At 39.4% G+C, this 25,614-nt stretch overlaps 1 protein-coding gene across 10 annotated transcripts in view; it reads left to right on the top strand.

Annotated features, from left to right (window-relative positions):
• The window catches only part of LOC149084660 (disks large homolog 1-like), a 393,252-nt gene that overhangs the window by 282,204 nt on the left and 85,434 nt on the right, over nt 1-25,614 (top strand). For all 10 annotated transcript variants that reach the window (XM_089235064.1, XM_089235062.1, XM_089235059.1 and 7 more), the window contains 3 exons: nt 2,568-2,615; nt 20,988-21,112; nt 21,222-21,324. In XM_089235064.1, the coding sequence (XP_089091190.1) occupies nt 2,568-2,615; nt 20,988-21,112; nt 21,222-21,324 (276 nt within the window). The remainder of the gene's footprint in view (nt 1-2,567; nt 2,616-20,987; nt 21,113-21,221; nt 21,325-25,614) is intronic.

Raw genomic sequence — 25,614 nt, 5'->3', positions numbered from 1 at the left:
GGTGGGCGATGGAATGGTCCGGGGGGGGGCGATGGAAGCTACGATTATAACAGGATTCCATGGGCTTGCTTGAGATGGAGGGAAGGGGAGATGAGAGACAAAAAAAATTCTGAAGAAGGGGGCGATGGAACAAAAAGTTTGGAAAACTGTGCCCTAAAGCAATTAAAAATTAAAAAAGAAAACCGTTCAGATCTTTTATCCTGTTTTTATGAATTTTCCAACCCAACTCCATCGGTTGAAAACTGCCGTGTGGTGATATGACAGGAGTTGGGTGTGCGCTGAAGTAGTAACTCGTCTCTCTCTGGAAGAGATTTCCCCTGGCCCTCTATTCTTCAATCTAACAGTGTGCCCGTTATGTCCCAAACCAGTTATGCTTGTTTCGTGCTATACTGGTCCTGTCATTATATTATTCTATAAAGAGGTCCGTGGTCCCCCGTCTTATTTGCGCTAAGGATCCGTGGAACACGAAAGATAAATATACCCTGCTCTAAGCTATAGACGTATCAATTTCGGGAACGAATTTTCCAAGATCCTAGCCATATTAACTACAATACTGCTTAACCGTACATGCACCTCGTACACTTTCCTCCGCGGGATTTTCTAACGAATCGGTGCATTTCAGAACGTGTTGCGTGAGTGTATGTACATGCATAGCCCTAACGTATTTCTGTTATTGAAATTGTGCTTGTTTCGTGTTCTTGTGGTGTTGCCATCTGTGTTTCATATTTTGAAGTAAAGATGGTAAATAATTGAATTTTCATGTTATGTAACTATTGTGTTGAAGGTCTGCCTGCTCTTTACGGAGAGATTTTTTTCAAATGGGACCGGCTCACGTATCAAATCTGAAGTTTTGCGTCTGACGAACGCTATATTGGTATCACCAGTAGGCCGTAACTAGGCAGGTGCACCCGTACAGGGTACACTTGGAAGAGGGAAGGGGGGGGGGGCTACATGCAAATTCTTGCACAGGGCAAAGGAATGGCTAGTTACGGCACTGGGTGGCATCCTACTAATCAACACCTACGACTTGCTAAGGCACCTGGGAAGGAGGGCGGACTCTTCATCCTCCATCTTCGAACAAATATATTGTTATGCTGCTCTAAGTGCCATCTAATTGTGAAAAAAATAATGATAGAGAAACAGCATGAGAAAAGTATTGCATCGTACACATATACACAAACACAATATATCACTTCATGTTCCTGCATGCGCCAATTCGTTAAAAATCCCCAGAGGAATGCGTACGAGGTTGCGTGTACACCTTGAGTAGTAGTATGTCTCGCGCGGCCCCCATAAATTTAGTACTCCTGCACACACACACACACGCACGCACACACAACCCCGGCCCGTTACAACAGTTTCGCAAAGAATTCTTGGTTGAAACATCATCGCAATTTCTTCGCGTTGCCTTAAGACCGAACGCTGAGTTCAAAGGCGTTTCGTCACTGCTCAAGGATGAAAACTATTATTTCGACGCTGGTCATTTATTCCAGTGACGGCATTTATTTATTTCATTTATTGTACCTTGGAAATCTGGCTCTCGTATAGAATTGCGTTGTGGGGCCAGTAATATCTAACTCGGCCTTTATCTCTCATCAACCACTCGTTGTAGGAGTATGGTTCCAGTTGAAACAATGCTCAGAACGTATTCGGGAAATCACCCTGCGCCAGTTTTTAGAGTGAAATACAGTGTGATACAGTGTGTCACAAAATGAAAATTCTAAATGTTTATATGTCACCGCCCCCCCCCCCTCCCCATACTCTAATTTCCAATCACAAAGCTGTTTTGATCATTTTTGTCGCACCACGGTCATTTGCTGCACACGAGGGCTAATTAGACCGGGACCTACAATTTATCGCCGATTCCGAATGGCAGGCTTATTTTTTATACTCATCGAGAGGTTGGTGCGCTAACCTCTCGATGGGGGAACTCCCTGCGGTAGCAAAAAAAAAGGGCTGCCGTTCGGAATCGGCAAAATAAAAATGTCTGTCTAGTTAGTCCTCGTGTGCAGAAAATGACCTTGGTGCGACAAAAAAAAAAAATGATCAAATGGTGCTAGTGAGTGAAATTCGCTAATAGTTCTGTGCAATTTTTCTTTTTTAAATTCAATTAGCTCTCAGGTAAACGTGCCAAAATATGAATAGAATCTACCTCATTAAAATTGTTTTTCTCGCTATTCGAAGTTTTCATGTTTTTGTCTACGACCACCGATTGACAAGAAAAATTGCTTTCTGGGACACGCTGCATATTTGCTTCAGTTCATGTATAATCACTTTTTTTGCACGTGTCTTCTATGTACAGTCAAACCTCGTTAATGAGTCACTCTTGGGAGAGCAAAAATATGACTTAGTAATCGGAGTGACTCGTTAAACGGAGTAAGCCATAGCTGTGCCAATTCCCTCCTGAGGACAATTGAGATTTCCAAAAAGTGACCCGGTAAGCGGAGTGACGTGTTAAGCGGGTGACGCACTAACGAGGTTTGACTGTATAATGTATATAGATTTATATAATAATATCACGCACATAGATGTGTATTTTAAATTTTATTCTTTTTTTTTTTATTCAGGCGAATGGAGAGGATGACTGGGAATACGAAGGGATCACGTTGGAAAGGGTGAGTTCGATATTACACTCGATTATGAATGACAGTTTTTTTTACATTGTTCCAAGACATGTTTCCCAAATCCAAGGTGTCTCATAACTCTACGTAAAAAAATTACGGAAAACTTAAAACATTTTGTTTATTTTATGATATAATTCGCCAAAAATTACTCTCACGAAGGGGGTGGGGGAGCTTTTTGTTTTCACCGGATTAAAAAATTTAGCACAAATGCTCTCTCGTCGATATGAAGACGACGCTTCCCTAAATCAAATCCGTAATTTTGTGTGAAACTATGGCCATCGGCATTCAGGCGAATGTTTCGAACTTATCAAAGCGTTAATTAATGTATATGGCCTCCACCACTTTCATGCCTGTGTGATGGCATGACAAGAAGTTGCATTGCGCTAGTGGAGAATGGTGAATTCGCATGTTTTCGTGAAGAGAATTGAATTGAGTGAAGAGAATTCACTCAGTCGCATTCACCTAAGACGAGGAACCCCCCCCCCCCCTCGTTACCGCATCTTTAGAGCCTGACAAGAGCATTCAGTGGGGAAGGACCATTGAGCCGTAGTGTAAAAGTGCATGGTGACGTCAACGATTGGGCCATAGCTTCAAAAATTTTCATTCTATCGCTCTCTTCAAAAAAAAAAAAGGTTTTATTTTCATCGTTCCCAACCCGTAAGAACCGATATTACAAATACAAAGCCACAACAGGCAAAATGCCCAACGAGAAGATGTGCATAACAAATATGAATGTCATATATTTCTAAAATACAGCAACCCAATTAAAAATGCAATTACAAAAACTATAAACAATATACAGGGTGTCCATAATCAAAAGACCCTATTTTAAAGTAACCTACAGGCGGAGCCAGTCATCAGAAAATTGTGAATTTTTTTTTGGAGGGCTTCGTGAAGGGATGGGAATTTTTCTCGGGGGGGGGGGGAATTAGTTGCATATGTCGCCACCAGAGGGCGTTTTATTAAGAAAAGACATTTAGGCAAACGTTTACAATGTTGATAATTGTTAAACACTTTCACAATTGTTAAACACTTTCACAATTGTTACTGCAACAAAACTTGTTCCACATGATGGCCATCATTTCCATATACCATGTGAAATCGCAAGATGGCATGTTCCACAACTTACCGAATTGTGTGCGGGGAAATGTTCAACACGTGGCTGGAAATGCTGTCTCTAAGGTCAGGTGAAGTTTTTGGATTGTCACGACTTACCAGACGTTTCAAATGCCCCCAAAGCCAAAAATCGCATGGATTAGTGTCCGGGGATCGGGGAGGCCATAAATTAGGGAAGTGTTGGCTGATGACACATTCTTCTGTAAAATGTGTTTTAAGAACATTCTTAACACACACACTGAAATATGTGGAGAAGCTCCATCTTTCATAAAGATTGTGTCTGCAAGGCAGTGACGTGCCTGCAGAGCCGGAACAATTTCTTTCCGGAATAAATGATGCAGTAAATCCACACCATACCGTTACTTATGGTGAATGCAACGGAACTTCCAAGATAGCGTGCGGATTTTCTGGTTCCCAAATTCGGCAGTTGTGAGTATTGACTGCACCATCCAAGTGAAAATGCGCTTCGTCTGTCCAGAAGATATTCCAAGGCCATTCTGAATTTATCTTAACGCGGGCTGGAAACTATAGCGAGAACCGGAGTCGAGCGTCATAATCATGTGGGAAGCAACCGCTGCACAAGTGAAAGTTTGTACGGATGGATAATATCGGAGGACATTCCGCATGATCTTACGGACAGTTGAGCGTGGCCTATCCAACGCCTGTGCTATACGCCTTACCACGATAATTTGAAGCTCTGTCCTTTTCCACCTGAAGCGAAACCCTCCTGTACTGCGTCTATAGAAACAGGGTTTCCTCCTCTTCCAGGACGAACAGACAACGATCCTGTGGTTTCGAATTTCGTTATCATACTCCGAAGGTTTTTAACATTTCACTGGACCTTTTCGAATCCTCTTTCAAGTCCGATATTTCCTTAGAGCAGTTACTGCGGAATTGCTGTTTTGGTTCCAATATACCGTATACATATTCAAGAAACCAAATCTTTCTTCATAGCTCAAGCCTTATGTTATATTTTTGCCATAATTATCATACCATAATACTATATATATTTCGAAAACGCTGTGCGCGTGTGTATTCAACACTTTTTAGTAAATACGTATTACGAATGCAAATAAGCATCTTTGAAAAAAATTGGCACAAACAAAATTACGGGAATGGCCCGTAATACGGGACGCAAGTCGTCCGTCAAATAGTTTCAAACATTTTACCGGTGCTTGGATTCAGAAATGTTGGGATATCCTGCCTTAGGTATATTCAAGAAGAATAAAGTTTGAGACAATTTATAAAAACTACTCCAGTTCACCGCTAGGGGGCGTTATGAGCTTTATGAGCAAGCAAAAAAAAAACAATTTATAAAGAAGTAGCATCGGAAAAGAAATCGTATTCTATTTTCCTTTTGAAATCTCCATGGACTTTTCTTGGAATCACTTCCCCATGTTAAAGATAATCAAATCTACTCCATTAAATCGTGAGGGAAGATAAACACGGAAGAGGGAAAATACATTCTTTGTATTAGTATTTGTGTTCCACGTGAACCCGGACGTAACTGAATAAAAACGGGAAAGAGAAAGACAAATGGCAGATCCCCGCGTATCGGATTTTCTTTATTTTCCCCCCAGATCTGTTTCGAATCATTCCGCGAACGGTCAACTCCCATCACCGATAATGTATCCAAATGTTACGCGTACATTTCTCCGAGAGAAAATGTTCTGAATAAAAATTTCACTTGAATACATAGAAATACCATGAAAGAGGAAAATGGGGAAATTTTTTTATTTTTTTCTCCAGGAAATATTTGCCAGGAATCTCAATGGGTTTCATGTCACAGGGAATTATTTGAATCCATTTTCAAAGTTAGAAAGTTTCAAAAACATGTTTACGCCTTGTTTCCTCTATATTCCGCTTTTCTTCTATACAGAGAGTACTTGGAAATGTTTTATTATTTTTATTTACGTTTCTTTCTAAGTGAATACGAATAAACCCGAGAGACTAAAAATGAATGTTTTAATATTTGAAGCTCCAGGGAATTCATTTGAGAGCCTTGTGGTTTGCGTATTGGATCCGCAAAAATTCTCCGATAACAGTTCATCGCCATGTGATTCACCGCTAGGGAAATTCACCAACCAACAATTTCACGAATGGGAAAAAAATTCACCGACAACAGTTCGACGTAGGTGAATAAATGATCGGGGGAGCAAATGAACGAATGAGTGAGTGAATGAATGATAGAGTGGGCGAGTAAACGAGTAAGTGAATGAATGATAGAGTGGGCGAGTAAACGAGTAAGTTAATGAATGATAGAGTGGGCGAGTAAGCGAGTAAGTGAATGAATGATAGAGTGGGCGAGTAAACGAGTAAGTGAATGAATGATAGAGTGAGCGAGTAAACGAGTAAGTGAATGAATGATAGAGTGGGCGAGTATACGAGTAAGTGAATGAATGATAGAGTGGGTGAGTAAACGAGTAAGTGAATGAATAAGGGAGTAAATGTAAGCCATTAGGTGAGAGAATGAATGAATAAGCGAGTAAATGAGCCATTGGGGAGAGAATTCTGTGCTCTACCGCCTACTGAAGTCGTTCGGTGGGTGGCAAGTCTTGGCTTGTCAAAATATGTCCTTGGTGCTCTACCGTCTAAGAAAGTCGTTCAGCGGTAGGCTTTGACTTGTCGAAACAAGTTATTGGTTCTGTAGTTGTGTGGGTTCATCAGTGCTGTGCCGTTTAGGCAAGCCGTTCGGTGATATGTCTTGTCGAAACAGGTTCTTGGTGCTCCACCGTCTACACACAAATCGTTTGGTGGCAAGTCCTTGTTGAAAATGTTTCTTGGTGCTCTACCATCTCCGTAAGTCGTTCGGTGGCAAGTCTTGATTTGCAGAAACGGGTTGTTGGTTCTCTACCGTCTACGCAAGTCGGTCGGTGGCAAGTCTTGATTTGCAGAAACGGGTTGTTGGTTCTCTACCGTCTACGCAAGTCGGTCGGTGGCAAGTCGTAGCTTATTAAGAAAAATCATCGGTGGTCTATCGCTTTCGGGAGCCCCTCCATTCCATGTCAAATCCCGACTTGTCGAAACGAATTCTTACTCCCTGTTGTAGTCGTGCTCTAACGCAAATCGTTAGGGGGCAAGTCATAGGCGTCATCGATTGATAGGGCATTTTTGACAGTTTCCTGCCCCGGAAAGGTAACCGCCAGAGATTTTGGTGGCAGTTTTATACGGTGGAGGTATGGGTCTCTTTGGGCTTTTATACCTCTGTGTAATGAGAGAGAATTTTTCTTCCACAGTCTTTATTTGTGGTCATTTTGGTCATTACGGGATAGCCTTTAGAATACACATATTTAAAATTTGGAAAAGTTCTTGGAAATATGTTTGAGACAGAAATTTATGGATGCGTCTTGTAAACCACTGATTAGTTCTTGATGGGACTCGTTCATTGAGATCATTTTTCAAACCAAGAACGATACAATTCAATACTATAGATTTCTCATCATCATAATGGACTCAGAGAGTGGTGCTTCGCCACTGCAATATTTTTGGATGAGAGGCACGTGCAGTTTTCTTATTCATAAGAAGAGTCGTTCAATTCCAGTTTTATTCGGGTAGGATCCTTTAACGGTAGCTCTCTATGCCCTGCATTTATTTCTCAAAAGTGATTTCCATTGAAAAGCAGACTGAGAGAAACTTCTCGAAAGCGTGTCTGGTAATCTATGAGTACTGCAACGACGCCTTAATGAAGTTCCACGAATATTCTCCGGCTGAAGCTTATCTTGAAAGACTGTGCTGAGTTTGTTTAGGGAAGGGGGGGGGGATACTTCGCGTAGCTATTTGACTGCGAATATGCAAATATTGTGTTTCCTTGTGATAAGTCCCTTGTGAATGTCTTGTGCGTGTTAGTAGAGGGTTGAAATGTTTCTCTCTGTTGTGTGAAATTGTCTTCTTGACGAAAATGCATGCGTGGGAGTTAATCGCTGTTGATTTTATCTCAAAGAAATCGAGGGAATATCCTTCTATAAATGGACTTGGAATCTCAAAGCTCACGAACGACAAATTTCCAACCATCTTTTTTTAGAGCAAAGAAGAGAAATTCTCAGCCATGTTTTTTCAGAGCAAAGGAGGAAAAAATTCTCGACCATCTTTTTAGAGCAAACAACAAATAAATTTTCAGCCATTTTTTTTAGAGCAAACAAGAAAAGATTGTCAATCATCTTTTCAGAGCAAACAGAGCAAAGAAGAAAATATTATACAAATACAACGCCACAACACGCAAGATGCCCAACGAGGTGGCTGAGAGCCCATGTTTTTTCCCGGGCAAAGAAAAATAAATTCCCAACCATCTTTTTTAGAGCGAAATAGAATAAAATTTCCAATCCTGTTTCCAGAGCAAAGAAGGAAAAATTCTCGACCATCTTTTTAGAGCAAAGAAAAAAAATCTCAACCCCCTTTACGCTGAAACATTTTGCCATTTTTTTAGACACATTTTTATAAGTTTTAGACTTGGTCTAGTTAGCTGGTGTTGTTCGTTACGCAGCCAAGTACACAGTTTGTATTTTTGCTTTTCCTGCTTCATCCATGGCAACAGTCAAACACCGAACTGATTTATGGTGGACAATTACCGCTGACGCATTCCTGTAGGAATAAGCTCGAACCACATTCGGCACAAAATTGTCAGAAATCGCAAGAGCTCGCTTCCGACAACGCTCTTGATTTTGAGATTTACGGGATATTCACAGGGAACCATTCCCCCACCACTCAATTCACCGGAAGGAAAATTCGTCGAAGGTGAAAAATTCATCAACAGAGGATTCACCGAAAACGATTCATCACTGAGTGAGATAGAGTGAGCGAGTGGCCGAGTCAGAAAGCAAGTGAGTAAGCGAGTTAGTTAGTGAACAAGTGAGTTGGTAAGCGAGTGAATGCATGCCCTAGTTAGTTGGTGAGCAAGTGAGTCGGTGGTGAGTAAATGCATGAGCAAGTAAGTTAGTGAGCAAATGCATGAACAAGTAAGTTAGATAGCAAGGGGGTGAGTGAGTGAGTAAATGCATGATTAAAAAGTAAGTTAGTGAGCAAGTGAGAGAATGATTGAGCAAATACGTGAACAATAGAATAAGCGAGTTTATGAGTCAGCAATTGAATAAGCGAGACCGTGAGTGAACTTGGTAAGCACGTGAGTGAGTAAGCATACAGTTCAGTAAACAAGTGAGGGAGTAAGCATACAGTTCAGTAAACAAGTGAGGGAGTAAGCATACAGTTCAGTAAACAAGTGAGTGAGTAAGCATACGGTTCAGTAAACAAGTGATTGAGCGACTTTCTCACTATGACTACATTACCGCACACCAACTCCGGTCATATCGCCATATATATATATATATATATGCCTTTTTCCCCAGGATCGAACCCACTTAACTGACGGAAACCTTCATAAGTGGTAGACGAGCATCTTCCCACGGTGCCACTGTGGCTAAATTGGCTCATTCACTCGATCAGTCATTCACTCTTTAGCACAATCACTTGCTCACTCAATTTCTCACTCGCTCACTCAATTTCTCACTCGCTCACTAACTCACTCAATTGCTCACTGGCGCATTCGCTTGCTCATTGACTCGACCAGCCACTACCCGTTTGCACAATCACTCGCTCACTCAATTTCTAGCTCACTCACTGATACACCAAATTCCTCGCTAACTCACTCACTTGCTCACTGGCTCACTCAGTTTCTCACTCACCCACTAAATTGATCACTGGCTCACTTTAACATTTTTCACTCGTTCACGACTCACTCAATTGCTTACTGACTCGATCAGTCACTCACCCGTTCGCACGATCACATGCTCACTCAATTTCTAACTCGCTCACTGTGATTCATTAAATTGCTCACTGTCTCATTCACTTCCTCACAGCACTGACTCGGTTAGTCAGTCACTCGCAAGTACAACCACTGACTCACTGATTTGCTTATCGACTCACCAAATCGCTCACCGACTCACCCGATTTCCTCACTGTTTTCCTAAATTGCACACTGGTTCATTCACTTGCTCACAGACTCGGTTAGTCCCTCACTCATTCGCACAATCATTTGCTCACTCAATTTCTCACTCGCTCACTGTGACTCGCTTAATTGCTCACTGACTCATTCACTCGCTCACTGTGATTCACTAAATTGCTCAATGACTCATTCACTCGCTCACAGTGATTCACTAAATTGCTCACTGACTCATTCACTAAATTGCTCACTGCCTCATTCACTAAATTGCTCACTGACTCATTCACTCGCTCACTGTGATTCACTAAATTGCTCACTGACTCATTCACTCGCTCACTGTGATTCACTAAATTGCTCAATGACTCATTCACTCGCTCACTGTGATTCACTAAATTGCCCATTGACTCATTCACTAAATTGCTCACTGACTCATTCACTCGCTCACTGTGATTCACTAAATTGCTGACTGACTCATTCACTCGCTCACTGTGATTCACTAAATTGCCCATTGACTCATTCACTAAATTGCTCACTGACTCATTCACTCGCTCACTGTGATTCACCAAATTGCTGACTGACTCATTCACTCGCTCACTGTGATTCACTAAATTGCTCACTGACTCATTCACTCGCTCACTGTGATTCACTAAATTGCTCACTGACTCATTCACTCGCTCACTGTGATTCACTAAATTGCTCGCTGACTCATTCACTCGCTCACTGACTCAGTCAGTCAGACACTTGTTAGTACAACCAATGAGTCACTCAAATGCTCACTGACTCGCTCACATGCTCACAGACTCGATTAGTCCCTCGCACAATCACTTTGCTCATCAATTTCCCACCGATACACACACTTGATATCTGGGAGGTGAACTGCCATCGGTGAACTTATCCCCGGATGAATTTTCCTTGTGCGTCTGTTGTCTCCTGTGCAAGGGATAGTTTTCAAAGCTTTTCGCGCGCACCGATGCGGTATTTACAACCATCTTTGGTGGATAGAAAATTCCGCTGCAATTTCCCCGAAATGCAATTGCAGCCACCTCTTCAAAAAAGGAAAAAAAAAACCGATTTCTTTCTCAATCTTTTTTTTTTTTTTAAGTTTTTCTTGCTGCCATCTTTGCCATTTTTTTTATTTGTCATATTGAAAAAAAAAAAAAAAATATATATATATATATATATTTCAGTTGTGGCAAAGAAGGATTTTTTCCCCTTCGACTATCTTTTGAAAACTTTTTTCGCAGCCATCTTTCTTTTTTTTCCTTCAAAGTTTTCTTTGTCGCGGTGACAGTTCAAAAACTGGAGCTCTCTTTCACATCTTTCCTTTCTGGTCGAGATTTTCTGTCGCACTTTTCGCCATCCCCCGAGCCTTGACATTCTTCCGAGAGGTATCGATCCCGTGTAAGGGCTATACAGAGTGTCCCATAAATTCGTAAATAGTTCAAAAATTGAAGGGAAAAAAAATGATCGAATTAATTATGTTTAAATGTGGTTTGCGCAAAAGATATTCTCACGAAAAGGAATTTTTCGTTTCTGCTACGGGGGGGGGGGGGGGGGAGGAAATTCAAATTTTTGTTCGTAGAGGACGCTGCCCGGAAGTAAATCACTAGAAATATGCAAATGAGTCCCCTATTAAATGCTGGGTGTATGATCAACTGCTCGTTTCTGAATTTACCTGTTACGGGCGTCTCACCAATCTCGGGGCACCAAAAATGTTTAAGACCCCTTTGGTCCGATTTTATAATTTTTTATGGGGGAGGGGTTAGATCGGCGTCCGTTGTTTCAGACGATGCAGGAATGCCGAGAAATTACAAACAAAATGAAAAAATAAAGATAATTTATGAGAATTCAGCAATGAAGGTAATTTTAAACTAATGAGAGCGACAATTCACGGTATTAATGAAAATTTTAAAACTGATGAATGGAAAGTAATTGAAAGAAATAATTCCAGCGCACAATGAAAATTCATGAAAATTCAGTATTAATAAAAGAAATGATTCCAGCGCCAATGAAAATTCAGGATTAATAAAAGAAATGATTCCAGTGCCAATGAAAATTCAGGATTAATGAAAGAAATGATTGCAATGGAAATTCAGGATTGACGAGAGAAATAATTCCAGCGTCAATGAAAATTCAGGATTAATGAAAGAAATAATTCCAGCACCAATGAAAATTCAGGATTGGCCAGAGAAATAATTCCAGCGTCAATGAAAATTCAGGATTAATGAAAGAAATAATTCCAGCATCAATGAAAATTCAGAAATTCAGGATTAATGAAAGAAATGATCGCAGTGGAAATTCAGGATTGACGAGAGAAATAATTCCAGCGTCAATGAAAATTCAGGACTATTGAAAGAAATGATTCCAGTGATAATTTAGGATTGACGAGAGAAATAATTCCAGCGCCAATGAAAATTCTGTGTGTTTGTGAATTTTATGTGTTCTCGATCTTGCCACGCGATCTGAGTGTTTATTTTTACACTTCCGGTTTGGCAACAGGAAAATACTATCCTTAGGGATCTCCAAAAATTGCGCATCCCAAATTTTTCGGAACGACAGGGTCTATAAAACTGTACCGCATACTCTAGTCAAGGAAGAACTAAGCCTCGGAAAGATGGAAGGATAACCATGCGAGATCACGCAGAGACCTCTTCAGGAATAAAGCCGAGTATTCTATATGCTTTTTTGACTACTACGGAACGATGTTCAGAAAACCTAAGCCACTCGTAAATGGAAATTCTCAAATCGGTGAGCACAGTTGCATTCGCGCAGATACCATTCAGCTCGTGAATCGAACGTGGGTTGTTCGAACCAAAATGAGTGATCGTGCACTTTTCAACACTGAGGGCCATGTCTCCATTCATTAGCTCACGCTGCAATCATATTCAAGTTCGTCTCTGGAGCAGCTCCCGTATCGCTTGGACTTCCGACTAGCCCCATTAGATATTCACGTCATCTGCGTATTTGCTAACGATCCCGACGATACCCTGATCGAGTTCATCGATAGAAAGTGAGAAAAAAAAATGGCTCTAAGACCCTTCCTTGAGGGACTCGACTATTCACACCTTTCCAATTAGAAAATTCCCCTTGTTTGGGTGTTGTAGCCCAGGTCGATAAGATACTCGCCTTAAGTACCAAAGGATGTTTAGAGGTGCGACGAGTTCGTCCTTGTCAGAAAACTTTCCTGACACAAGGGTGCAACAGAAACGGCGACAAAAATGATCAAATTCCTCTTTCTCAATAACCCGCCGCGACCTTTTTTCTACAGGGTAGATATTATCGATCGTCCATTAATTACGCACGTGATTCTTTGTGAAAAACTAATATAGAAAAGTGTCTCTTCCTCCCGTTTTAGGTCAGACAAATATTAAGGAAGTTTGAAATTTTGTGACGTGTTAGTTTCCTAACGGGCAGTTACGATTCTAAACACCCAAAGAAAGCATAAAAGTTTCTCCCATGCAGTGGGTTGCCGTTAATTGAAAATGAACTGAAGTATTCAATCCTGTTAGAAGCGAAGTTCAGTTATTTTCTTTCACGTTTTTACACTTTTTCTACGTGTAGAGGGATGTTAATCTTGTTATTACGAGTAACTTTCTCCCCACGGTATTGGCAAATTTATCACCAGATATGTGTAAAGTGTTAGCTAAACGAGATCTATTGGAAGAATTGTGGTTTTCCCAAAATCAACACTGTTTACCTTCACTGTTAAGTCAATTTTTTTTGAGGGAAAGGGCGAGGAAAAAAAACTGGTTTTGCGCAGATTACTTTGATTCAAGTATTAATGAATACTCTGATCAAGTGTTCTTGATTACTCTCATGGTTATAACATTGCTATCAGTTTAAAAACGCCAAGTTATGCGTTTGATGCACTTTCGGTGGATTTAGCAGGATTTAAAAGGGACGTCACCAATTTTTAATGTGTTATATAACTACATAATTATTGGTCAAATAAAAAAAAAAGAATAAAAACACTTGAAAACACTTTTCCACATTAGTTTTTCACAAGAAATCACGTCCGTAATTAATGGCTGGTTGATAGTATCGTCACTGTGTAAGGCTGGGATTACACTATAAAAGTTTAATAAAAGATCTTCTATAAAACTCGAAAAATACAACCAATAAGGTGATCGATTGCATTTGCTAGAATGTTACCAATGCTCTTATTGCTGGCATTGCATTTTTCAACTTTTATAAAAGTACTTTTATCAAAGTTGTAAGTACTCCAAAAGTTCTGCACTTTTGCTTTGCTCTGCAGTACTTCACCACTTTTTTAGCTATTCAAAAAAAACGTTTTCATCGAAAAATTAAATCAATTGCATCGAATCAACACCTTTTACACGATACGCTTTTGACATGTTAAAGCGATACTTCCGTTCCATATCCACTCAAATTCAAAAAAGACTTATTGGGTAGATTTCCCCTCGGAAATATCTTCGTATTTCTAAATTCCACTTAACATAAGTAATTTATCGTATTCCGATTCCTCTTTCCGTCTTGCCTCCTCCCATTTTTTAACGATAATTCTCTCTTCTAGAATATTTCTTTACGACTTTTTACAGCGCCTATCTGTGTAATTTGAAAACGTATCTTGTGTATATATTTGTATTATTTTCCGCTTGGAATAGGGGGTTATTTAAATGGATTTCAGATACTGGAAGTGAAATATTTAGAGCCATTTCTTTTCCGCTCTCGTGTTTTTTCCGGTTTTTATTTCCTTTTTTTTTTATAATGTTTTCATGGTGGAGAGAAGAACTTGATTATATTATTTTCCACAATTACGGAAGTCGGTATACTTATTACACTGGCCGTGTGTGTAGATAAGCATTATTTATAAATTCCGATTCGTTTCGAATTTCAGCTATTTTTCCACTCTGTGCCCATCTTTTATATTTCTTATCCCCTTTTATGATGACTTTTTTATGGGTTTATGGACTTCCCGTTGTATTAGAGTTTGAAATTTAAGAGATTTAAAACTCGAGATTATAAATTAGATTTAATATTCTTCTAGGCCTTGAGCAACATAAATTTTGGGGTCGTTTTTAATGAGCCCGCGCGGTTACAGAAACTCCATTTTACAGTGTTTTTTTTTTTTTCTAACTTGGCTGCATCAACTCGCGAGCGTATTAGGGCCGTAAATTTGTTGGCCAAAGGGGTCATAAAAAAATAAATTCATATAGGATATGTCAGCGACACGATCTCAAGTTCAGTTGTGTTTTTGCACCCAATTATGTATGGTACAGCATGGCCTGCATGATGATTTATGGAAAATTCACAGCCAACAATTCACCAAAAAGGAAAATTCCTCGACAGCAGCTAGGGATTGAGCTAGTGAATGGGTGAACTAGCAAGTCAGTAAGCAACCCCCCAAAGCAGAATGTGACAAAAACTGCGGCGTACGTCGCAGAACAATCAGCACTGCTGCATTAAAATTTCAAGAAAATTCTCGGAAACGCTATTATGGAAATTTTTACCGTAGGACGATTCCAGTAAGTTGAGGGCTCGTTGCTGAACAGTGTCGAATATTATGTTTTGGGGGTAAGCAAGAAAGTAAGTAAGTTATTGAGTTAGCATGTGAATTAGTCAGTGAGCATAGGAGTGAGTGAATGAGCAAGTCAGTGAGCTTATTGGCGAGCAAGTGAACAAATGAGTAAGTGGGATGAGTGAGCAAGTGAATTCAATAGAGTGAGTGAATTAGTGAAATGGTGAGCAAGTGAATTCAATAGAGTGAGTGAATTAGTGAAATGGTGAGCAAGTGAATTCAATAGAGTGAGTGAGGAAACGAGCTTATGTGAGGGATTCAGTGAATGCCCGAGTGAGAGACGGAGTGAGCTAGCGAAACGCTGACACTCTGAATGGTATAGAAGCACATTGAGTTTCTTTTTAACTACTTGGGGACTGACTCATTCACTTGTTCAACGATTCACTCACTTCCCCGCTTGCTCACTCACTCGCTCATTCACTTGATCATTTACTCATTCCCTTGATCACTTACTCATTCCCTTGATCACTTACTCATTCCCTTGATCACTTACTCATCCACTCCCTTCCCCCATTCATTTACTCTCTCTCTCTCTCTTGAATTCATTTACTTGTTCACTTGTCCCCTCCCTTATTCATTCTCTCAATCACTCGCTCATGTGCTCACTCAAAAATCCCGTTGCTCACTGACTTGCTCATTTTCTTGTTCTCTTGTTCATATGCTCACTTGTTTGACTTGCTCATTTAATCTCACTCACTCTTTCTTATTTGCTTATTCACTTGCCAATTACTCGCTTATCTACCTTGCTCACTTAGTCCCTCACATACGTGCTCACAGCTTGCTCATTTGTTCTTGTCGATGAATATTTTTGTCGGTTAGTTTTACCAGCGGTGAATTTTCTTTTCGGTGTGAATTGCGTGGTGGTGAATTACTGTCGTTGAATCTTCAGGCGGTGAATTGTTGGTGATTTGTGCGGAACTTTCCGGTCCCGCTGCATGATACCTAAAGTCAGAAGAATATAATGCATATATGAACAGTAATTGGACTTGATTAAATGCATTCGCAGGTACTACCATTACTTAATCGTACACGCACACCCCCCCCCCCCCCATGCACATTCCTGTGCAGAATTTCCAACGATTTCGCACGCGCCGGAATGTGTGTCCCCTAACGTATTCATGTTGTCAGAGTTGTGCTTGTTTCATGTTCTTGCTTGTGCCGCCATCTGTGTTTCGTGTTTAGTCGTAGGTACTAATGGCTTACTTTTCTATTTGATTAATCAATTTATTTTTTTATTCACCGAGATTTGAGTAGTTGAAGTTGGAGATCTATTCTCCATTATAATGCATTTGCCTACCTGAACTTGAATTTTGACATGAATTAGGTATTGCTGAATTTTTTTTTAAACAAGATCTATACTTAATCTTCAATGATTTGTGTTACACCGGACCGCTATTTTTAGTATTTTTTAGTTGTTGAACTAAGGCATCTGTTCGTTACGCAGCTGTACGGACAGTCCGGTATCGAAATTCGAAGATATCCTCAACTGAATGAGTTAAGATTTGTATTAACAGGATATCCTTGATTTCTGTAGATCCTACTCAGAGAAAAAAAGGCTTTCGCCACAACATCTGTCCTAATGGGCGGGTTCGAAAATTATCTTTGAGGATGGGAGCCTTATAGTGTGAGCAGTCTAAGCAGTCCAAAATTTCAGTCCACATTCTTCGGTGTATACTCTTCAGCTCGAATTTCGGGCCGCTTAAATCACGTGGAAATGTAACATAGGCTACTTGAGTGATCTGCCACTGTGTCGTGGGAAACAAGTGATGTGGAACTGCACCGTGGGCCGCTCAAGTGCTTTGGAACTGAGCCGCGGGTTATCTTTAAATATGTCGCGAGTAATTTGAGCGATCTGGGAATGTGTCGCGGGCCGCTTAAGTGCTCCGGAACTGTGTCGTAGATCACTCAAGAGGTCTGTAGATGTGCCGCTGGTCCCGTAAGTAATCTGTAAATACAGTAAAACCTCGATAAGTAGTCACCTCTAAGTTATCGAAAAATTATGACGGCTTAAGCGGAGTGCCATCAGTTTTAATGTGCAATATTCTGAAAATCGTATAAATTTAAAGTAATATGACATTTATTAAAGTATGAATCAAAATAACAATATTAATAAAAATTTATAGATTGCGAAAGAAAAAATAATAGCAATTTTTTATCTTTTTTATCTCTTATTACTTAAATTATTGTGGTGAAATTCACTGTACACTTCGATTTATACTAGCAATTTTTAATTTAGACTAACAGAGCAACTGTTAGAATAAGTAGCTTTTCTTCATAATGGAACTCTCTATTGCACAATTAATTTTACATATACATCAAATTTAATTTTAGTGTTTCAATTCTTCACCAGTAGTTCATGATACAACTTCAAAGTAATCTCGAACACTTTTGACTTGGTGGAGGGGCCCTGGGCAGGGAAAAGTAAATAAAAGACATCCACTTGGGAAAGAATGTCCGATTTTTTTCAACAAAGATATTTTGTTTAAATTTGAAGCCCTAAATTAGTAGAGTCCATGCTTTCTATGATAATTTATTATCCGTAGCCGTTGCACTTTGACTTTGATTAATTTGATTCTTCGATTAACATAATTTTTGATTTCCTTGCACTATATGTAATCTTTGACGTATCAATAAAATTTGGTTTTGCCGTAGATGCCCTGGTCCCGAAGTGCTTACGTTGCTTCTTGAGACAAAGCCTGGGTGTCTTGTAGTTGCTCCAGTAGAGCCTATGCAGAAATGAGATCTAGCTTGAACAGTCCCTAAAAACCTTAGTCGGCAAATGAACTTCCCCAGCGTAACTTTCGTTACTTAAACTGTTCCGTCTGGGTATATAGGATATTATGGCGACTTTTAAGCATGTGGCAATGTTGTTCATAAGCTCTCTTTTTAATGGGAGTCATAAAAACAGTCTGTTCCTCTTTCTCAAACTTTTTCATAGTGACGACTTAACCGAAATTAGCGACGAGTAAACAAGGGTTTAATAATAGAACTTTTCCTGGAACGTCCCTTGGAGAGAAAAGAGTATATAAATTCTCTCTTATTTCACGAGAAAATGGCGAATGGCTTTCTGATGTGGGATCAATGCGTGTTGTTACTCTGTCTCTATCTCCCCTTTTGTGGTCGGATCCTTTTGTGTTTGTGCGGAACTTTCGTGTTCCAGTGTTCAAACTCGTACTGGAATAATGCTAAAAAGAAGTGGGGGGGGGGAAGTTTCAAGTTTTCCCACGAGTAACTTGTAAATTACATCAGAAGTCATTTTGGATCGTGTTTCTTGGAACCGTGGCACGTTCCTGGCATTCCGCCCATTTTTTTCCTCCCATCTGCCCATTCCTTCTCTTTCTTAATGTCAAAGGCGCTCCTAATTCATTAGTCGAAAGAGGGAATCTCTTCATCTTTTCCTTAGCTTTTTTTTTTGTCTTAACCATTCTTGAGCTTGTTACTTCTGTATTTAATGGTCTTTTATCATTAGGTTTCCTCTGGTCCCTGTTACATCATGTTGAACGTGTGTTGGGTACTTAGCGGGGGAGTAACAAAGTAGATATACTCTCTGATACTCTCTCAATGAACTTCTGGGGAATCGTAACAGATGAGAACGGGAGGCAGTGGAGAATAATGGGGGGGGGGAAGGGTAAGATGTTCGTTACACTGATTGGGAGAGTATCGAGAGCAGCTTCCAATTTCTGTAAGAAATTGGTGTATCTCACTAAATGCGATCTTCATCTGTTTTCCATTACTCCCGTTGTGTGCAAGAATGCGTTTTATATGAATGATTGAATTAGAATCGATGGTCGCTATGGCATACCTTATCTATGATTTTTAGGATCAACATTTGCATTAAATCATGAGAAAAATTATAAAAATTTGCGATGCGTGTTTTTAGCGCACTTTCCATTGATTTTCCAGTTTCGAGGTGAAAATACGAGTAGAAAAGTCTCTCCTCAGAGAGCGATCAGAGGGCCCGCAAACTTTAAAATTCAACCGTAAAATGGCCATTCACTGTCGTTTTATTGCTTCCGATTTTGTAAGATAGGTGGCAACACCTGATAGCACACATTTTATGCAATGTTTGGTTCCACAAAGTATATACAATTCCGACACATCCACACTTCGGAATTGAAACGGTAATGGATTATTCAATGCCGTACGACTCGGGTAGTAAGTCGGTCAGTAAGTACGTTGTTATTTTCTAGGAATTTTCTAGCACCCCCCCCCCCCCCCATGTCATAGAAAAAAAGATTGTTTTGTGACATTATTATGCGTCTACCGTGTTCGTTCAGGCGTTTGATCTAAGCACGAACCACTTGATACGAAGGTTTTCAACAGCTGGCTGATGCGAAGATATATTTTAGGAAAGAAAGAAAATTCAACTGCCCTCTTGCGGGGAATTAACCCACGTCCTTTCAGTTTCCGGATGAACGCATTAGACTACAAAGGCAACGAATATCTCACTCTTTCCTTGGAGCTCGTATGCACTGAACGGGACTGTACGTTGACGACCACCTGGAAAGTGAAAAGACGTGGGTTCGATCATCACCACCTAGAGATAGAAAGTCTTCGCACTCTGCTTATGACGTCAGCAGTAAGTAGTCCATTTTTCCTCAGAATATTCAGGAGAAAAAAATTCCCTGCTCGTGCCAGTATCATCGTTGCGAGGAAAAGAAATGATCGGGCTCAGAATTGGCGATTTCCATGCCCCACATCCAATCACTATGTGGTATTTGTGAGTCAATCAGGTATATTCTACGCCAAAATAAGAAGAAACGAAATAGGATGCTGTATTTCAAAATGTGCCAAACTTGCTAGGTAGTCTGAATGACGTTTATATGAAACACTGCAGAGGCCTTCTATCTCTAGGTGGTGATGGTTCGATTCCCCCGGCATAGGCAGATAAATTCTCTCTCTCTTTTCCTAAATACATCTTCGCATTAGCCAGCTGTTAAAAACTTTTTTTATAGGTAGCGGAGAATATGGCATATCATCTTCGGATAAGTCGCCATCTGGTGGCAGTGTCAGCAATCGTTATCTTTGGCATTAGTTATGTCCGACCGTCCATGTACGGTCCCGTTCAGTGCACACGAGCTCCAAGGAAAGATTGAGATATTCGTTGCCTTTTTGTAGTCTAGTGGTTTAGGGCGTTCACCCGGAAAGTGAAAGGACGTGGGTTCGATTCCCCGCACACAAAGGCAGTTGATTTTTTTTTCTCCTTCCTAAGTATATCTTTGCATCAGCCAGCTGTTACAAACCTTCGCATGGATAGCGGAGAGTGACATCATCCTCGGATGAACTACTTCCTTTACCTTGAGGAAAATCCATTACTTCAGCCCTTTTTCTATAAGTGAGAAAAAAAATTAATAAATTTAATTATAAAATTTAAATGAACCTTGCGAACTGGTACCAGCTCAGACTTCGTGCTCAGCGAGGAGGAGGGTGGAACCCCAGCGTTCTTCAGCCTCTTTCAAGTTATATACAGCAGGGCTGGACTCATTTGTATTTTTCTCAGACTTCAATTTACTAATCACACAAAAAAAAAAGTTTAGGCACCAATACCAATTTTTGAGTCGACATGGCGCCTGAGATTTGTCAAACACCCAGGTATATACTCATACCAACACCATATATACCACAAGATGCATATCAGTATATAACATTCGAAGAAGTGCTTCAATGTCCGCTTTTACATTTTACACGAATAATAACAATTACATATACATATTTGTGTATTTGAGTCTGTTTTCAAAATCTGATATAATCTTTACCTCTATGTATTTTTCCCCAGGGTGGTGCTGGGCTTGGTTTCAGCATTGCGGGTGGGATAGACAACCCACACATAGGAGACGACCCTTCCATATATATCACAAAGCTCATCGCTGGCGGTGCCGCTGCTGCTGATGGTCGCCTACAGTAAGAGCTGCTGCTTTTGAAATCTACGCACATATTAAGTTTAGTATTTATAATCTGACCACACACGAAATTAACTTACCATGATTTCTTTTCATTTTCTTAATGAAAGGGTCAACGATATCATTCTCAAAGTCAATGAAGTTGATCTGGTGGACGTCCCTCATTGCATTGCAGTTGATGCCTTAAAGAGAGCCGGTAACACTGTCAGGCTGGTGAGTAGAATCTATCAACCCGATATCAACATTTAGTAAAAGTTGGTCTTTTGAGCAAGATCCTGGTACCCAGACATCCGAAGAAAAAAATTGTTATTTTTATTTTATTATCATTATTATTGATTTCAGGAAATGACTAGAAAAACAAAACTTTTGAACAATTTGGTTATATTTTTTTTGAAACATAACAGAATTTTGAAAAAACAAGTACTTAGCAGCAGAAAATAAGATCTTGGTAACAAATCTAAGAACCTGGTAGCAAAACTTTTTAATGGTAACAAAAATTTTGAAAAAAAACTAGAACTTGATAACAAATTTTTGACAAAAAAACTCGATTAAAAACAAATTCTGAAACAAAAACTCGATAAAAAAAAAGAAACTTTCAAAACAAGAACTTGATAGAAAAAAAAATTCTTCACAGAAACTTGATAACAAAACTAATAACCTGCACCAAAACTTTGGAGACAAGAACTCGGTAACAAAACCTTCAAAACAAGAGCCTGGAAACAGAAAGATCAAATGGTTATGACACGTTGAAGAAACAAGAACGTGACAGCACAGATTTTGAACAAACGAGAAATTGGTAACAAAACTTCTGTTAAAAAAAACAAACACATTATCAACTTAAATTAATAATGTGATTATTATTATGATCATTAATTAAAGATTTAATTAACATTGATTTAAAAATTACCTTCGTAACAAAACTTTCGAAGCAAGACTTAGGTGTTTTTCCAGAAATTTTACCAAATAAATAAATTTTTGGAGCAATGAATTGCGTGGAGTCAAATTTTGAAATAAGAAACTGGTAACACAATTAAAAACAAGAAAGTAAGAATTTGGTGACAAAACTTTTGAAACAAAAATTAGGTAATGCAAAGAAACGAGAACTTAGTAATGAAACTTTTGAAACAAGAACTTAGTAATGAAACTTTTGAAACAAGAACTTAGTAATGAAACTTTTGAAACGAGAAAGTCGTTACACAATTTAAGACAGAGTTTGTTAACAGAGTTTTTGAAGAAAAAACTTCGTAGCAAAGTTTGAATCTCTCTTAGTAAGATTTGGAGCAAGGACTTGGTAAATTTTGGAGCAAGGACTTGGTAAACAAAGTTTTAAAGAATCAAGAATTTATTGACAAAAATTGGGAAACTAGAATTATGACAAAACTTTCAAATACGAACACAAAGGCCACAACATGCAAATCGTTCAACAAGGTGACTGATAAATTATGCCCATAAAATAATACGGATGTCAAATGTAACCAAAATACAGCAATCCGATATAAAAGTATATATCATAAAATATAATAATAGTAATTAATAATAAATAATACACTGCTCATAAAAAACATGGTTGCCTTATCTAAGTATGTTTAGCTTCTCGGTTTATCCCAATATGTTTATCGCACTTCTTTCGAAACGTGTCAGTTGTGTTAGAATTCACGACCCAACTTACATGGTAAAGTATTCCATTTATTAACAACCGTTTAGAGAAAAAACTCCCTGCGACACGACGACCGGGAATTGTCCCTTACTAAATGATACTGGTGTCGCCTTGTCGAAGCAATTGATTGTCGGTGTAATAATAACTCATGGTCCATCCCGTTGGAAATTTCAAACACCTCTATCGTAACCTTTCGACGCCTGCGTTCCTCCAGTGTAAACATATTCAAGAAATCAAGAGTACGCTCGTAGTGCACCTTCTCAACCATGTCTATGTCCCTCTGTAGGTATGGTCTCCAAAACCTTACGGCATACTCCAATGCAGGACGAACTCCGAAAAACAGAAGAATGGCTTCAGGAAAATCCGAAGAGACCCTTTTTAAGAATGAAACCGAGTATTCTATTCACTTCTTTTTGGACAACCGCTGAACAATGTTCGGAAAACCTAAGCCGCTCCAAAATGAGAATTATCAAATCGGTGACCCTAGTTGCGTCCGGGATAGTGATACCATTCAACTCGTAAATAAAACTTGGATTGTTCAAACGAAAATGAGCGACCATGCACTTATCAACACTATCATTTTAAATTAAAGATACGATAAGATAATGAGATTTTTTCGTGTTTGGATCTTTTTATTTTAATTGTTTAATATTGACAAATTGTAGAATACATTGTAAGTAAGTCTGTAGTTAATGTCCATTATTAAGCAGATCAGAGTTGCTGCTGTGATAGCTTGAAACAAAAAATAAACTGTGTTTATCTTGCGGAGTTAAAGGATTTATGTATTTTTATGTATGTATATATATATATATATATATATATTTTTTTTTTTTTTAACCGAGCACAACTCAGGTCTATCGCCGTAGGCAATTTTCTACCTAGTGAGTTGTGCCGGAATTGTAAGTGTGTGTACCTAACAGTCTGAGTGTGTATCTAGTGTTGTGTATGATTTTTCAGTGCTGCCATCTATATCTCAGAAGTGAATGATGTGTATTGACTGAATGTTTGTAGTGTTTGTAGGTCTGCTGCTCTCTGTGGCGAGACTTTTTAACGGGGAGATCGGCTCGCATTTGCGCCTGGAAGTTGCGAACCACAGAAAACCAACTTAAGCCGACCACCACTGTGGCGACGGTGGGGCTCGAACCCGGATGCGAGTCCGACCACTCGACCACCACAGCGGCTATATATATATATATATTGTTTTCAATTGCATTTTTATGTGACATCCATATCTGTTATGGGCATCTTTTTTTCAGCCACCTTGTTGGGCGTTTTGCCTGTTGTGGCGTTGTATTTGTATTGTATAAATGTATTATTTAGATTTATTGGCCTTGACTGGACTTGAAGATGAAGTGCTTTAGATCTAATCTATAGTTTACGTTGTTTAGTGCTAAACCGGGATTACGGTCAAGATGATGAATATCAGTTTTCCGTATGGCTTCGGCCCGGTCGCGTATGTTTATTGATTTATCAACACTAAAGGTCATCCATTCATTTTAAAACAAAAACTTATCAAAAAAGAGCAGCTTTCCAAAAGAAATAAAATGGTTACAAAACTTTCTAAATGCTGGCAAACATTTTGAAAAAACCTAGAATGCAATAACAAACATAACTTTTGAAACAAGAACCCAGAATTTGAAGGAAAAAAAAATAACATTGTTACACAGTTGACTTCCATCACACGGTCAACAAAAAACGTTCTGAGATATTTCTTCTATAATATGATTTCTGTAAATGCAAATCATGATCCATGAAATTGATTATCTCCCATAGAACCAGAAAACCACTTATCTAATGTTATAATAATATGTGTATCGCTATTGAAAAACATGCATGTATAGCAATGATAATTGAAATTCGTTTCCCTAATTCCTTATCAATTGATTCATTCGTTTAGACTGAATGCGAAGCACGTTGAATTGGTCGATGTACTCAAATTTACAGCGATGTCATGTCGCTCGTATGTCTGAATAGCGTACTTATTCAGAGTACATGCCAGAGGCGGGACCACCCGTCTTCAGTAGTTATCCGTCGTTCTCCAATCATCGCCCCATTTAACTTGGGCGACTTGGTGCGATAGATAACTGAAACATTTCTGCAATTAGAGTGGGTTTTATAACGACCTATTTACAGTCGATTTCAAGTCTCCAATCCGTTTAAAGTACGTATTTCGTTCTTAGAAGGGCCGAGACTCGAATGAAGTATCCCATCACTCCCTTCCGAATCATGTATCCAGTTTCTCGATCTCCATCATCAACTGATGCTGCAACTAAAAGTTGGAAGAGGCTTCTTACGCTGTGTATCGCTACTAGTGCTGCTGTGTTTGGACGAATTCCAGCGTTTTTCTCGTGGTTGGCTGCCCTCAAAGAGCCCTTCTCTCTCTCCCTTGGATAAACTTCGTCTTCGAAAAATGGCTCCCAAAAGTACCGCCAGTATACAATTAAGTGTCTTGTAACGAAACGAGTCGTAGAAAAGAGATAATTCCGAACTTTTAACGATGAACGAGAGTTGTTTCGGAATTAATCCTGGGGGGTCATCCCTTCCGCGGTTTTACGAGCTACCACGTCAATAGTTTGAACATCCTTTAATGAGAGCTATTTCTTTGAATTTTGGAGAACAACACCAGAGCTGTTTTAGATCGGCCCATCATCATCCTCTTCTGCACTTATCAAGGACCTCAAGGACCCCTTATAGTATTGGGAAGGGGGAGTGGCTTGAAATATCTCTTTGAATGACTTTTGTAGACTGGCGGAAAAACACTTGGAGACGCCTCAAGGGGTTCTGTCATGATTTCCGCATGGGCAGGTAGGGAGTTCGCGCAGCCCCCTCTCCGTAATTAAGATAGT

Source organism: Pholcus phalangioides, unplaced genomic scaffold (genome assembly GCF_987345545.1).
Source record: "Pholcus phalangioides strain wild (caught in Gottingen) unplaced genomic scaffold, Ppha-v1.0 ptg000008l_1, whole genome shotgun sequence".
In the NCBI taxonomy this organism is placed as follows: Eukaryota; Metazoa; Arthropoda; class Arachnida; order Araneae; family Pholcidae; genus Pholcus; species Pholcus phalangioides.
This window is presented reverse-complemented; position numbering and strand designations above follow the sequence as displayed.